General features: G+C 46.0%; 1 protein-coding gene across 1 annotated transcript in view; it reads right to left on the reverse strand.

Moving 5' to 3' along the window:
* Nucleotides 1–2,843: 2,843 nt before the first annotated feature.
* Nucleotides 2,844–16,001, reverse strand: part of VPS4B (vacuolar protein sorting 4 homolog B) — a 516,916-nt gene continuing 503,758 nt past the window's right edge. The window contains exons 11-12 of the mRNA XM_086965223.1: nucleotides 11,124–11,264; nucleotides 2,844–4,512 (exon numbers count right to left, since the gene is read on the reverse strand). Coding sequence (XP_086821349.1) covers nucleotides 4,411–4,512; nucleotides 11,124–11,264 — 243 coding nt within the window. The 3' untranslated portion in view covers nucleotides 2,844–4,410. The remainder of the gene's footprint in view (nucleotides 4,513–11,123; nucleotides 11,265–16,001) is intronic.

The following is a 16,001-nucleotide window of genomic DNA, read 5'->3' on the forward strand; positions in this document are numbered from 1 at the left end:
GCCCTGTATTTTTCATCTTTGTGGGGTAGCACTGCAGCCACTGTAGCCAGGTTCTTATTAATTTAATCTCCTCCGCCCAGATCTAGTCAATGATGGGGATGGCTCTACCAGACTTCCTTGCTTGTTCTTTGAAGTCAGAGGAAACAGTCTGACTTCTTGATGGGAGTTGGGAGGTGGAATATTGTTGGGCCCTGGTTCATTAAATTATGAAAGCCCCCCGATGTCCTCTGGGGGAGAATCTGAAGGTTGTGGCAGTGGAGGTGACAGAGTGGAGATAAGGTAATCATACCACTCATCCTGCGGAGGTCGAAGTTTCGGGATCTCCCCTTCTTCTCTTTCATCTTCTGATGAGGTTGCTTCCTCCCATGGTGGTGCCGCTATGTTGTCATCCTGGGCTTGATAGGTGGAGGAATGTGTCCTGGATTAGCAGGAGAGGCAGGCTGAGGTGGTTTTACTGCAAAAAGAACAATTGATGGACAAAATGCAGAACACGGTCATACATTCACCCCAATAAGAGATCTGGGCCTAAATCCATCATTTATTTGCTCCCCCTGCCATTCCAGTGGGGCACAGCCACATCAGTCTTGACCCTGCGCCAATGTGAACAGTCCAGCCTGAACTGTATTACTGTCACCTCCTGCGGAGGTTCAAGGAATCTTTTCCCGTAATCTTGAGCAAGGCTTGCAAATCCTAGTAGAATGACATGGGCACCTGTACATTATCATGCCAGAGTTGTGGATGAATAGGATAAAGATAGTGCTCAAAATTCCTTTTTGAGGGTGGGGAAGGGGGCATAAAAATGGTTGTAATATTGCTCTACTTTCATGGCATCCAGGTATTTGACCTGGAGTTCTGATGGGCTGTGTGCTGCCCTCAAAAAGGCCTGTCATCGTCCGACTCTTCCAGGTCTAATTGGTGACTTGATGGAAGAGATGAAACCTTCCTAGGAGAGGTTAACTTTGGTCTTAGAGTTGTTCTTGTCACCTTTGTAATTTTTTTTATCAACGATGTAGTCATTGAGGTGTTAGTCGCCGACAAGGTGTCGGACTGCCCTGTGAATTTCAGTGTCGTCGTAGCGCCAACGTCGTCTGCTGATGGCAGGATCCTCGTCAACAGGATGGGTGCGTCAATGCTGTCATTGCCTTTTACGACAATGGGCTCGTAGATGAGGTGACCGTTGATGACACTGCTGTCAAGAGTGATGTTGCAGTAGACGGGGCTTTGAAAGGAGTTTAATGACTCGTCGTCGGTGGTTCAGTAGGCGAAGTCTGCAGATGTTCCCCAGTCTTCACAGATGCAGTGCTGGGTTGAGAAGAGGCCACCTCTGTCGAGATACATTTAATTTTCTCCTTTCTCAGAGGTTCTTTGCGATGGGTTTTTAAGTCCTTCCTGCTCTCGTCAGATGTCCCATGGTCAGAGGATCTTGGTCTTTTGGGTGACCACATGGACGTGTCACTGTCTTCCTCAGAAGTGGTGGATCTCAGAGTTTTAGCCTTCTGTAACCACAGAAGGAGCATCCCCTCCCGGTCCTTCAAGGTCTTGGAGGAAAAAGTGTAACATTTTGCACTCCTTTACCTTGTGTTGGGTGTAGACAGCAATAAAGACAGTCTTTATGTGGTTCATCCACATGCAGCCTTTTCCGTCCACAGGTTTTCCAGGTTCTGAAGAAGCTTTTCTTGGAAGTTTCAGACAGGATAGTTGTCAGGATAAATCTCAGACTCTAGAGAAGAAAAAACTTAGCAGATCTAAGGGAGTCTCCCTTCACACAACATGCAGCTGAATATCGGAGGGATTCAGACTTTCTTGAAGGTAACCTACAGGGGGCTGTCGCCTGATTGCTTATAGTTCAAGTTTGGTCCTTTTTTAAAAAGGACATTGATAGACTATTAATGTGACTGTTCATTAAAATTATACCCTATGGTAATTATGCATACTGCTTTATTATGGTACAGTGGGACTCCCACTTTGACGATGGGGAATGATTCAAGCATGTTAATCTATGAAAGATCCAATACTGGAGCAATACTGAATGTCACCAGTTAAAGTTATGCTAAGTAAATATAACTCACGTCCTTCCCAAGCACAGCTTATGACTTGCATATTACAACACCTGTTACATGTTCTATAACATCATTGATAACATCACTGATTACAACTGAAATTACATAATTGATGACAACACTGTGCATGGTAGATGCGTGATTTGGTGTAAACTGCTCAGTAGTTTTGGAGCAATTAAGGTAAAAAAAAAAATACAGTTATAGTGACAGTTGGCCTCTCAAGGTCCTTGGGAGTCCCGCACAAACAGGAATTAAAAATAAATAAAGGCTGAGCAGGTTCTTTTTCCTGATAGTCATTTTGCTCTGGTAGGAGCGTTCCCTATGATTAGGGGGCTGCAACATCATAAAAAATGTTGTACCAACAATTACAAGAACCAGAGACTCGGCCACAGTGTTCTGTAAACATTTAACAAATACCATATAAGTGGGCAGGGTGTGGGTACCATCATGCTCTGCTTATGACCTCACAAACTGTATCACTCATATGTTCAATTACATCATTGAAAACATCTCAAACAACCTCTTCACTGGGCATGGTTGGGGGTACAAGTTCTAATTAGCCCAGTAAAGTATAACTGGTGAATTTCAGAGTTTTTTAAACATTTAAAATGTTATGTTCTAACAGACATTTTCGCCAGACTAGAACGTCACTGTTTTTTCAGCAAAAAAAAAATATATATACATAGACACAGATACATAGAGAGAAGGAAGTACATATAAAGAAAAAACCCTGCCCTTCTTTCTTAAATCAGGCTAACAAAGGGAAACAAAAAGTCTGCAAAGTTTATGTTGCACCAGCACACTTTACTAAATGTAAGTACAACAACTTTTATCAGTTCTGTGATTTTATAGAAAGGACATAAAATATATACACAAAACAACCCCATTGATATGGATAGCCATATAATACAGTCCACAGAGAAGTTTTCATAATTTTGTTTTCTAGATGCAAGGTAATCTTCTCAAAGTCTTTGTAGGTTTATGTAGCAACACTATGTATTGCATTTTGGATACATTACTGGGTTGCCTCTGCTACTGTTGCAAACTTACAAGGCACAAACTCGACATTGACCATCTAAGCCTTCTAAGGGTTTAATTGTACATTAAATTACACTAGAATGCGTCAGTGTGTGGTATTCTTTTTAGTAATCCATATGCAACTTAAGATGGTGATGAGCTGATGGAAGTAGGGCTCAAAATAAAATAAACCCTCTAAAATCTTTAAGAAATTCCAATCACCAAATCTTGGCCGCACTTTCATTCTGCTCTACAAAGGACATGCTACTAGTCCTTGAGTATATTAGTTCAATTGGTTTCCTTAAGAACAGACCCTCTATTGGAAAAACAAATGAAAGGCTTTTTTCTAGTATGTTCTCAAGTTTAGACCCCAATTAGTAGCAGTATTGTCTTTAACCCGCACAACCCGTATTTGTAGGAAAACCTACTGCATTTCATTAAAGGGGGGAAAAACAACCCAAGATCGCCAACCATTCTCACAAAACAGAAAAATGAAAATCTGTTTATGTACACCTTGGAAAGGAGGTCTTAAAGAAGACTACCATAAAGTATGGCAGGTACTATCTAGTCGAGTTAAAGGAAAAGCTTGCTGTACTTTAAGGCAATAAATGATACAGTAGCGAAACAACCCATTACTACTGAAGGTCTGTACCAGATGTTACAAACACGCCTACAAGACCTACTTTAACCTTTAATATACTCACAAGTCTGGATGCTACTATTAGGTTTCAACAGATTTGCTACTCTTAGAACATTTACATGCCAATGGAAAAAAAACATACAACCAAATTATAGTCCAAACTCAAAAGAGCACTCACAAAGTGGGGCCTAACAAAAAATACATGACAGTCAAAACAGATTTCCATAGCAGTGAATTTCTGTAAATAATTCTTGAAGATACCCATAAGTACTTGGTTAGAAGTAACAAAATAAATTATAAAAAAAATCTGGGCAAGACTGGCTGCATATTCTCTTGAAGGCTATGTTGATTGTTGTAGTGGAATGGTCTACTAAGCATTTAAAGGTTTTCCTTTACTCAATGATTACCATATATTTACATGTTCCCAAGGAGTCAAGGCTTTTACTCATGCTACTAAAATTGCATTTTTATATTTTGAATAACCTTTTTATAGAAGACACTTGATAGACATCTTAATATCATACAAAAACTCAAGGGGCTTGCAGAAAGATGTTCACTTCCTCAAGCAACGATGGGCGGGGGAATGGGAATATTTATTATTGGCAATTATCTGTAATGCCAGCAATGTAGGCAAGAATACCTATGAAACAGAATGGAAAGTACATTGAAAATTGTTTGATAACTGTCTTTGGTTTAGCCTTCTTGGCCAAAATCTTCTGTAAACTTCTTCAGTTTCTCTAAATCCTGCTCATTCACGGTTGGTTTTGTGCTGGTTAGAGACCTTCTCATGTCTGGCTGCAGGGGAAAAATATAAAAACATTCAATTCATCCAGTTTAAACCGTATAGTCCTACAATAAGGTCTTAAGCAAATCATTTACACAATCATGCTACTCCTAAAAATGCAGGTCCGACAATATACAAATGAAGTAAATGAAACAAAGTGCAAATGCTACTTACCAGTATGCATCTGTTCTTGGCATGTAGGGCTGCTGACATTCATATCTGTGCATAGATCGCCGCCTAGTGTTGGGTCCGGATGATTGCACATTGTTGTCCTGGAAGAGTCTTCGAAGTATCACGAGATAGGTGGCTCCTCCCCTGGACTACAGTGCGCATGGGCATCGCCTCCATCCCCAGATTGTTTTTAGCCATGGTGGCTAAGATGGAGTGAACTATGTGAGTGATGACCATGCTATGAGCATATAAATATATGAATACGGCAGCTGCTACAGGCGCCGGGGAGGAGGGTGGGCGATATGAATGTCAGCAGCCCTACATGCCAAGAACAGATGCATACTGGTAAGTAGCATTTGCAGTTCGAGGCATGTGGGCTGCTGAATTCATATCTGTGCATAGAATGTATAGCAGTCCCTCCATTAGCGGCGGCCGCCCGTGCCAGCTGCAGCAGTCTGAAAAAGTGTTTTGAGAACAGCCTGACCAACAGCTGCCTGCTGTTTGGAGTGCACGTCTACACAGTAATGTTTAGTGAAAGTATGTGTGGTAGACCATGTGGCTGCCCTACAAATATCTTCTAAGGGAATGTTACCTAGGAAAGCCCTAGAGGCCCCCAACTTCCTGGTGGAGTGGGCTCTTGGTGGGATAGTGAGAGTGCGTTCAGCTTTAGCGTAACAGATTTGAATGCATTTCACGATCCACCTAGCGATCCCAGCTTTGGAGATAGCGTTTACCTTGTGGTGTGTGGCAAAAGCAACGAAAAGCTGCTTGGTTTTGCGAAAATCTTTTGTCCTGTCCACGTAGTACATCAAGGCTCTTTTAACGTCAAGGGTGTGGAGCATCCGCTCCGCCAGCGTCTCTGGGTTTTGGAAAAACACTGGCAACTCAATTGACTGGTTCATATGGAATTGAGATACAACCTTGGGTAAGAATTTAGGGTTAGTGCGGAGCACAACCCTGTTAGCATGTACTTGGAAGAAAGGTTCTTGGATGGTGAGCGCCTGCAACTCGCTAACCCTCCGTAGCGATGTAATTGCTACTAAGAAAGCAACCTTCCAAGTCAGAAACTGAAGCTCACAAGAGTGCAGTGGCTCGAAGGGAGGACCCATCAGTCTTGTAAGAACCACATTGAGGTTCCATTCTGGAGCTGGTGGGGTCCTTGGCGGAATGACTCTCTTGAGTCCTTCCAGAAAAGCCTTGATAGCAGGGACCTTAAAAAGTGACAGGTGTTGCCTATTCTGGAGGTATGCTGCCATAGCAGACAGGTGAATGCGGATGGAAGAGTACGCCAAATTGCATTGATACAGGTGGAACAGGTAACAAATGATGTTTTGAATGGAAGCATCTAGCGGGTCAATATCGTGGTTAACACAGTAAATGACAAACCTCTTCCATTTAGCCGCATAACAAGCTCTAGTAGTGGGCTTCCTTGCCTCCCGAATGATGTTCATGCAATCGGGAGGAAGATTGAGGTAGCCAAACTCTAGGACTTCAGGAGCCAGATCGCCAGGTTGAGCTGTTGCGGATCTGGGTGCTGAATGTCGCCATGGCTCTGCATCAGAAGGCTGGGAGTGAGATGAAGCCTTTGATGCGGTACCACGGAGAGTTCCAGAAACGTGGTGTACCATGGTTGGCGAGCCCACGTTGGAGCAACCAGGATGAGAGTCATCGAGTGCTGCCTGAGCTTGCGTGCCACCAGCGGTATCAGAGGTGCTGGGGGAAAAGCGTACGCAAATCTGCCTGACCAGTTCATCCACATCGCATTGCCCTGTGATTGCGGGTGTGGGAACCTGGCGGCGAAGCTTTGGCATTTTGCGTTCTCCTTTGTGGCGAACAGGTCTATCTCTGGATGACCCCACCTTTGGAAGTACGGTTGGAGTACTGATGGATGTTTCTCCCACTCGTGCATTTGATGGCTGTGCCTGCTGAGGAGGTCCGCCATCTGGTTGTCCTTGCCCGGGAGATGCTCTGCCATGAGGAAGATGTTCCTCTGAATGGCCCACTTCCACATGCTCTGAGCCAGATGAGACAGCTGCGGAGAGTGGGTGCCTCCCTGCTTCTGAATGTAGTACATGGCTGTCATGTTGTCCGTCCGGATCAACACGACTTTGTTGCACAGATGTACTTTGAACGCCTTCAAGGCCATGAAGATTGCCATCAGTTCCAACACATTGATGTGCATCTTCCTTTGCTGTAGTGTCCATAGTCCCTGCACCGTGTAGTGGAGTACATGCGCTCCCCATCCCTGGAGAGAAGCGTCCGTCGTCAGGATAATCTGTGGCACAGGCTCCTGGAACGGTCGGCCCTTGCAAAGGTTTTGTGGATTCCACCAATGCAGAGAGTTGTATGCCCGACCGCTCACCAACACTAGGTCTGTCAGTTGCCCATGAGCCTGAGTCCACTGACGTGCTAGGCACTCCTGAAGCGGACGCATATGTAGTCTCGCGTGCGGGACGATGGAGATGCAGGAGGCCATCATGCCTATCAACTGCATGAACACCTTCGCTGGAAGCGAGTGCTGAGGTCTGAATCGTTGGATCAGCGTTTGGATACTGGCGATTCTCACTGAATTTGGCTGCGCAGTGGCTGCCAGAGTGTTTATTGTCGCGCCCAGATACTGCCGTACATGGGCGGGCTGGAGATGGGATTTCGGGTAGTTCAGAGAGAATCCCAGATCGTGCAGGAGACGAATGGTGTGGGACACGTGGTCGGCGCACTGCTGCTCTGTTTTTGCCTGAAGGAGCCAGTCGTCCAGGTAAGGGTAGACGTGGACGTTCTGGCGTCGTAGATGCGCCGCCACAGTCGCCAGGCACTTCGTAAAGACCCTTGGCGCTGTGGTGACCCCGAACGGCAGAACCCTGAACTGGTAGTGCTGGTCTTGAATTGTGAATCTGAGATACTTCCTGTGGGAAGGATGCAAGGGGATATGAAAGTATGCATCTTTTAGATCCAACGTAGCCAGGAAGTCCCCCTGTTGAAGCAGAGGGAGTACCTGCTGCAACGTGAGCATATGGAAATGCTCCGAGAGAATGTACCAGTTGAGGGGCCTGAGGTCCAGGATGGGCCGTAGGGATCCGTCCTTTTTGGGGATTAGAAAGTACAGAGAGTAAACCCCTGTTCCCCTTTCTTGTAGTGGGACGAGCTCTATTGCTCCTTTTTGCAGCATGACCTGAACTTCCTGCTGCAACAAGTGCAAGTGCTCGCCGGACATAGGACGGCTTCTTGGAGGTATGTTTGGTGGAGTGGAAGTAAGTTCCAGACAGTAACCGTACTGGACAAGAGATTTGACCCACCTGTCCATGGTGATGGATCTCCACACGGGCAGGAACTGCTGGAGTCTCCCCCCGACCGGTGTCATGTGGTCGGGGGGCAGTGACAAGACGTCACTGCTTGTTGGCGGCGGTGGACCTGGAGCTGTTGTTTCCACGTCCCCTGCCCTTGACATTGTTGCCTCTGTAGCCACCTCTACCCTTGTTGGTGTATGAGGATTGGGTATTGCTCTTGTAGTACTGGGTGGATTGCGATGCCTAACCCCTTGAGGTGCCTCTGGTATTGGAGCGGCGAAAGGAACCACCCCGAAACTGCTGAGACTGGAGGGCCCCCATAGACTTAGCAGTGTCTGTATCTTTTTTCATTTTTTTAAGCGTCGCATCAACCTCGGGTCCAAACAAATGGTCAGGATTAACCGTCTGGTTCAGGATGGTACTTTGTATATCAGGTTTAAACCCTGAGATCCTAAGCCATGCATGTCTTCTGAGCAACACACTGGTGTTGATTGCCCTGGAGGCTGTATCAGCCACATCTAGCACACATTTGATGGAAGCGTTTGTAATGAGCTTTCCCTCTTGAATTAACATTTCCCCTGCCTCCTTGTACTGGTCAGGCAAGTGCTGGAGCAGTGCTTCTAGGGTGTCGTAATGAGCCCTATCGTAGCGTGCAAGTAGAGCCTGCGTGTTTGAGATGCGCCAAATGTTAGCTGCCTGTGCAGCAATTCGTTTCCCTGAGGCCTCAAATATTTTCGACTCTTTGTCTGGGGGAGGAGCGTCACCAGTTGTCTGTGAGTTCGCCCTCTTGCGAGCGTTGGATACCACCAAAGAGTCCAGTGGCAAGTGTCCCTTGATATATGTTGGATCCGAGGGCGCTGCCTTATATTTCTTATCAATGCGTGGATTGATGACACGTGCCCGAGTGGGCTCCTTGAAGATCTCCTGCGCGTGCTTGAGCACTCCTTTGAGCATTGGCAGAGTCTTGATTGACTTTTCAGCCACTGAGAAAGTGTCAAATAAAAAGTCCACATCCACAGGATCGGAGTGCAGCTCGACATCATGGTTAGCTGCAGCTCTTTCGATCAAAGCGTTGAAGGCCGCAGAGTCCTCCGTCGGCGAAGTTTTCGCCGCAAAGAGCTGCGGTTCTTGACCCGACTGCGGGTCCTCGGGGTCGCCTCCGGCAGTCCAAGGTTCATGCTCCTCCTCTGGATCCGAGTACGCTGGATAGTTGTACTCGACCTCCTCCTCGTCACCATCACCCGCGGTAGAAGGAGTTGGTGAACGCGGCAGGTCTCTTGGAGACGCCGGCTCCATAGGTGCTGAAGTACCCGCAGAGTCCTTCTTGTTTTTGAGAGGAATGCGAAAATGTTCCAACACTGGCTCCGTGGTGATTTTCCTTTTGAGGAGGGACAGTTTCCCGGTATTGGCGTCGATGATGACCTCACGGCGCTCTTCCTCCGCAAGCGGCTGGAGCCGAGGCTTAGACACCACTGGAGACGCTTTGGGCGTCAACACCTCCTTCGAGGGCACGCCTGCCCCATGCTTCGAAGCGAAAGCCTTCGGCGCCGACTTCGGCGGCAGGGTGAAGCGGATAGGCGTTTGCGCCTTTGACGGCTTCAGTGCGGGCTTCGACACCCCCTCTTCCTGTTCGGGAAGCACAGCGACCTTCCGAATCCGCTGCAGGGACTCCTCGACCTTCTTCGATAGGGCTGGAGAGGGATTGACCGGCTCGGGCGATTTCTCCGTCTTGGGAGTGGTGTCGGCGAGAGGACCCGTCTTCGGAGCCGACGCTGCACCGTCCTTGGCCCCGACGGCCGGAGCCGGCGAAGCCAGAGCCTTGGGATCGCCTTGACGCTTCTTCGAAGGCTTCTTCGGGTCATCGACCGCGACCATCTTCGGCGCCGACGCAGCCGCGTCGGTCGACTTCGCCTTCGGCATCGAGCCTGAGGCCCTCGGGTCGGCCATCTTGGCGTGACTCTCCATGTCGGCCATTTTGGATTTCTTAGACTTTGACGCCTCCAGAGCCTTCTGTACAGCTTTCACTTTCGGTTTTGAAACCGGAGTTGCAGATCCCGAAGGCTTCACTTTCGTTTTTGGAAACGTGAGTGGCACCTCCAAAATGTCCGTGGCCGGGCCGGGAGGCGGGGCTGCTGGACTAAGAACGAGGTCTTGGGTAAGGCCCGAAGGCGATCCCTCGACCTGGGCCGCAGGAAGGGGGTCGACCCCCGAGTCAGTCCGGGGATGCTCTTCCTCCGAGCTATCCCCCACGGTGGCAATGGCCCCATCGTCGTCCCCTACCTCGTCGCCGGCTTCGTCAAACTCCTCGTCTCCTGCGTCGTAGGCATCCCCCTCGGACGCAGGGCTAGAGTCCGAAACCTGTTGGACATTGTCGTCTCCAACGTCTTCTTCGAAGATGTCGTCCGGCGGGGGCGCAGATATCTGGGCCTGGAGTCTCGCAGCGCGACGAATCTTGAGGGTCTTTTTTCACCGGAATCTGGAGCAGACCATACACCTGGCCTCGTCATGGTCCGGCGACAGACAAGTGTTGCACACTGGGTGCACGTCGAGGTGCGAGTATTTCGAGTTGTACACCGGGCACCGTTTAAACGGAGTCCGTTCCATGTCTGGAGCGTCGTGTAGGCCCGTTCGCGCCGACAGCACGCGGAAGGGCAGCAAGAGTTCGGAGCTGAAGAAACAGTAAGACCCGAACGAAAACGATACCGGCGCCAAGCCTAAAGACCTTTTGGTCTCGAGTTAAGAGAGTTAACAACTATCGGTTCCGACATAGGGAACCGACACACATCCGAACCCAATGGCGGAAAAAAACAATCTAGGGATGGAGGCGATGCCCATGCGCACTGTAGTCCAGGGGAGGAGCCACCTATCTCGTGATACTTCGAAGACTCTTCCAGGACAACAATGTGCAATCATCCGGACCCAACACTAGGCGGCGATCTATGCACAGATATGAATTCAGCAGCCCACATGCCTCGAACTTGAGATTTCTTCTATTGTTGTCCAATATATTTAAGATAAGCAATAAAAACAAATTGATTTAAGTTATTGCAACCAATATATTAGACTGTTGATACCATTAACGAAATGGTTAATTATTTCTGATATTTAATAATCTGAGGGTTACTTGAAATGTACATTCAAATATACAGTTCACAAAAAATACTAACCATAGAGACAACTGGTTCAAATAACTTTTCGCTTGGGACATCCATCCATGTCATCTCAATTGCATTTGGATCCCCTGGAGAGCATGGAGTGAGCATATCCTCCATAATAATGTTGTGATCAATCGGTGATGGCCCTCGTACCTTAAAGGTGAAAAACAAATTATTTCACTGACTGGAGCTATAGAAGACTTCACTATCCATCATAATATGACACAAACATATATAAAACAAGTCTATACAATTGTAGCAGAACAATAAATAGCAGAGCCTGAAACACCATGAAGTTTGTTGAAGTCTACTTTACAAGTAGTTTAAAAAAAGATATATTGTAGGAAAGAGTATTATTATTTGGGGTCGACAAGTGAGCATTTCAAAAAGATAAGGCCAGAGACTGCTAGATGTCATACAAATCAAATAAAATATACTTATGCATAATCCCTGGTAATGTGACAAAGCAATCAGGCTTAAATCTTAGGGAATGTGTACATTATTTAAGTAGGTGTACACAGTAGAAAAGGATGCAAAAAACACAATAATATTCTATAACCAATTTTAAAATAAAGAGATACAAGATTTTAGGAGTTAAATATGACCAAAATGACAAAAATACAATAAGGAGAACAAAAAAAACACCAAGCACCAATAATAGTCTATGGGATCTGTAGACCGGAACCACAGCGTGAATTGCTGCCGACCACAATGGAGCCCTAATCGGATAAATAAGTAGATTGAACCCAGTGAAAATTTTCGAAGTGAACAGTTCAAAAAGGTTTTAAGTTCTAAAGCGGAAATGGACTTTATCAAATTTTGAAGCAGATTGGTTCAGGTCAAGCTTTGGAGATGTCTCACTAAACATTGTCCCAATGAAGCATGGGACCCCCCCACACACAACACACACACACACACAAACAGGTGCTGGGAACCTTGACCAGGATGAATCTAAATTTCAATCTGATGCATTGTAACTGACACTCAAACTTTTTTTCCCACAGGTCACCCACAAACTGTAGAACAAAGGCACTTCAAAGTTTCCAAACGTTCTTCTTTCCAAACACTTCTGAGGTCCCCCCCAGTACCTCAGGGAAGGTCACTTAGCGTATCAAGGTATCAGGCAGAAGTCTACAGAAAAGTCCAGTCCAGGTATCAGCTGGGCACCTCCAAGAAATGGGCGCTTGAAGCTTGCTGTGCTCCTGTGGAGTTCTACCAGCTGACTCTTTGAGACCCTGGGTACGGGAAGGTGTAGGTTACGTCCTTCAAGGCTCCTCTCTGGTCATAGTCCGCAGCTTCCCATCATCTTACGATCTTCTGCAGGACCAGAAAGTGTTCTGAAGGCTGGGTTAGGGTCCAGTGAAGGATGTGTTAGGGTCCAGCTTTGTAAGGTTCACCAGCTTGTGTGTGGAGAACACCCTAAGACACTCTTAGTCCTTCTATGATCAATTGACAAATCTTCCAAGGCCCAAGCATAACTACTTTTTCAGTAGTTCATGCTTGCCTAACTGCAAACAATCCCAAAATGCATGCATCAGGGCATTTTCAAGATGGTGAAGGTCTTCCCAAACTCTAAACGTGGACTTTGACGGTGGTGAGTGTGTAGGGAAGTTAACTATGTTAATCACTAGTGTCCTGGTGCACCTAACACACAAGTCAGGTACAACAGAAACAGGGTCCTGTAGCTCCCGAACAGAAGATACACAAGACTTGCCCTGTCATCCTGTTTGCTCACTTTCAAATGGGCCAAAGTTTTTTACGTGGCTCAGAGAGACCTATTGTTAGAAATGGGATCTCTGGTTGGCTAAGGCCTGCGCCAAAGCCAGGCAGAGACCACCACTCAAGTCAGGGCTTGGGGAGTTACACGTCAAAGATAACCCCTGCTCACCCCCTTGGTAGCTTGGTACGAGCAGTCAGGCTTATCCCGGAGGTGATGTGTACAGCGGTTGGCAACACACAAACACAGCAGCAACACACTAGGTACACCACAAAAGGAACTCCACACAAGGTTATATATGGAAATAGCCTTTGCATTACCATAAACACATTAGATCATAATCACACATATACCCTGTGCCAACTGGCACTGGGCAGTATCTACAGGTCCAACTCCTCCCTCCCATCTACATGCAGATCTCCCTATTCACCACCGGGCAGACTCATCCTGGCTCCTGGAGCCAACCACACCAGCCAGCCCCTGTTGTTCACAAGCCAGACAGGCAATTCACAATGCACAGCACACAGAAATGCCAACTTCTAAAACTGGCACTTCTCCACTAGACACAATAAATCTGCGCACACCACTGCGCAGCATTTATTCTCACGAGTTCGCACATACCAAACTCGCCCCTGCATTCCTCTCACGCCAGGAATTACCATGGAGACACATATTCCCCATGCATTCGTATGGGAGGCAGGCCAATCTCACCACACACACTCAGACTGCGCACGCACTTTACACTGGGACACAGTGCTAAAGTGGGCAGAAGTAAAAAACTACTAGTATCAGGTCACATTAAAAGGCAAAAAGTTTAGGGGTGAACCTGCCAAAAGGGCCAAGTCCAACACCCATCCTGCAGGATTTGACACTATTGTGCCAAAAGGATGACATCCCCACTCTTCTGCTGAGGTCAGATGGGCTATCTTCCCCCATTTAGGCCGACCTGTAAACTACAGTGACCTATTGTGTGTTTCTTGGAGGAAATGTCACGCCTTATTAAAGGACTAAGATTAGGCTGGGAGTTGAAAGAGGCTAATGCTAATTAGGCTCATGAAAGCTTGGACAGGTAAGGGGTAACTCTAAACGTTATATTTCCCATATAAGTAATAACAATCAGACTTCTCAATTAGATTGGATTTTTATTAAATATGAAAATAACTCTTTAAATGGAGTCTGTAGCTGGTACAGGTTAAACGTTATGAATTAAAGTGTATCATCTATACTTTGACTTTTGCTTTGCAGTCTTAAGAGTGACAGTGTACTTTTGGGCCTAGTCACACCACTTCTAGGTCAAACATCAATTCTTAAATATTAGGCAACCTACCTTGTGGGCAGGAAGGTGCGCCTAGGGGTGACTTTTTAAATATTAAAAATCTTTTTCCTACTTCCCAAAATAGTGATTTTGACAAGTCTGTGCATGTCAAGGTTCAAACTACTGCTGCCAGGCTTCACAGGGTAGGCCTAAAGCAAAGTTGTCACTGCCACTGTAGTGGATGGCACAAGTGGTGCTCCAGTCCACAAGTCACATTTAACTTTCAATGGCAGTGTTGTATTTCTGCACCATATAATCTGACCCAATAGGAACACTACATGAACCAATCAGGTTTTAAGCAAATGTTGACATATTTTAGGGATCAGACCATATACACTGGCATTGAACAGCAGTGTTACAGTTGTAGCGTTCAAGATCATCAGCAAGAGAGTCCTAACAAAAAATGGAAAACTGGGGGGTGACCTTTCCAAAAAATGCCACTTAGTAAAAAAATCTCTAGTACAATGTAAGAACCATATGTTCTCTCTGGATGCAGACCTGTGGCATTATCCACATCAATATCAAACAGATTTCACAGAGAGATAGTAAAGCATGGCACACTCATATGCATCACAGGTAAATTAGTTTCCTTTAGCATATTTCTTCACAGGACACAAAACTGAAATCACAAACGATCACAGGTGAGTTATCATTTTGTATTCAATAAAATAGTCAAAATGGTCTTGACCTTTGAGGAAAATAAAGCAATAATATATCTCCAATCTGGTAAATCAACTCTAACTTTGTCATCTGTTCTTGCTTTAGTCATGTATGCTACCTCTGATCATTCTTCAACATCTAGTAGCCATTTCTCAACTGTAGGTCTTTTTTTTATCTGGTGATTTAACAGTGTGTCTTTTTGCCAATCATAACATTTTCAATGCAAAGAACGAGACCTTGCCTTCGGTAACAATGCATCTAGTAGAGACATAGGTCAGTTGTAGATTCCTTACCTTAGTAGTACATTCCTTACCTTAGAATTTCCCCCTGGGATCAGTCCGGATCGGGAGATTTTTGCTTCAGCATTACACCCTGCGAGTCATTAGGTGGCGTTGATTGGCTCCAAGCCAGTCGTCTGCATTGTGGGCACCGAGGTGGCGTCGCAGGACCTTAATAAACGCTGCACATGCGCGCTGACGTCAGTTCTTTCCACACCAGAAGCGCGAAGCCATGAAAGACACTGACCACTGGTATGTTAAAATTAGGACCCTGTAAGGGAGTCCCTATCCCTAGAAATCAGTTCACCGAGCGGGGAGGCTGGGTGGGGCGGTAAGGAATCTACAACTAACATTTGTCTCTACCAGATTTATGCATTTTTATATAGCGCAGACTTTACCCAAAGGTGTCAGAGAGCTTCACAATAGGAACAGTTACGTTACATGAGGAAAATGTTACAAAAGTACATGTTACATAAGCAAATGAAATATAAGAAGAGGTATAATACAGCAATAGATGGCAGTCACTCAAAAACACACTGGGATGACACTTGTACAGACATAGAATACAACATTTACAATCATGAAAGAACTTTGAGGGACATGAAAAGGGATGTATTAATTCTGGAAGGGTCTTTGGAAGAGAATAGTTTTGAGGTCAGTTTTAGGCTTGTAAGTGAATGGAGGAGCATGCCAATTCCACTTTCTACAGATGTCAAAAATAGCAGATGTCTTGCACCGATGCTTTGAGCGGGGTTCACCTGTTTTATCCAACAATAATTGGCAAATTATTCCACTTTGCTCCAGAGTTACCACGAGTGGTAGGTTTATGTGCTTCACGTAAGATTTGTATCTACTCCTCTGGGAGTTTAAGGTTACAAAAACTCCAAGATCTCAGGAGCAAGATTATTAGATTCAACTGC

Source organism: Lissotriton vulgaris, chromosome 4_1 (assembly GCF_964263255.1).
Source record: "Lissotriton vulgaris chromosome 4_1, aLisVul1.2, whole genome shotgun sequence".
Taxonomy (NCBI): domain Eukaryota; kingdom Metazoa; phylum Chordata; class Amphibia; order Caudata; family Salamandridae; genus Lissotriton; species Lissotriton vulgaris.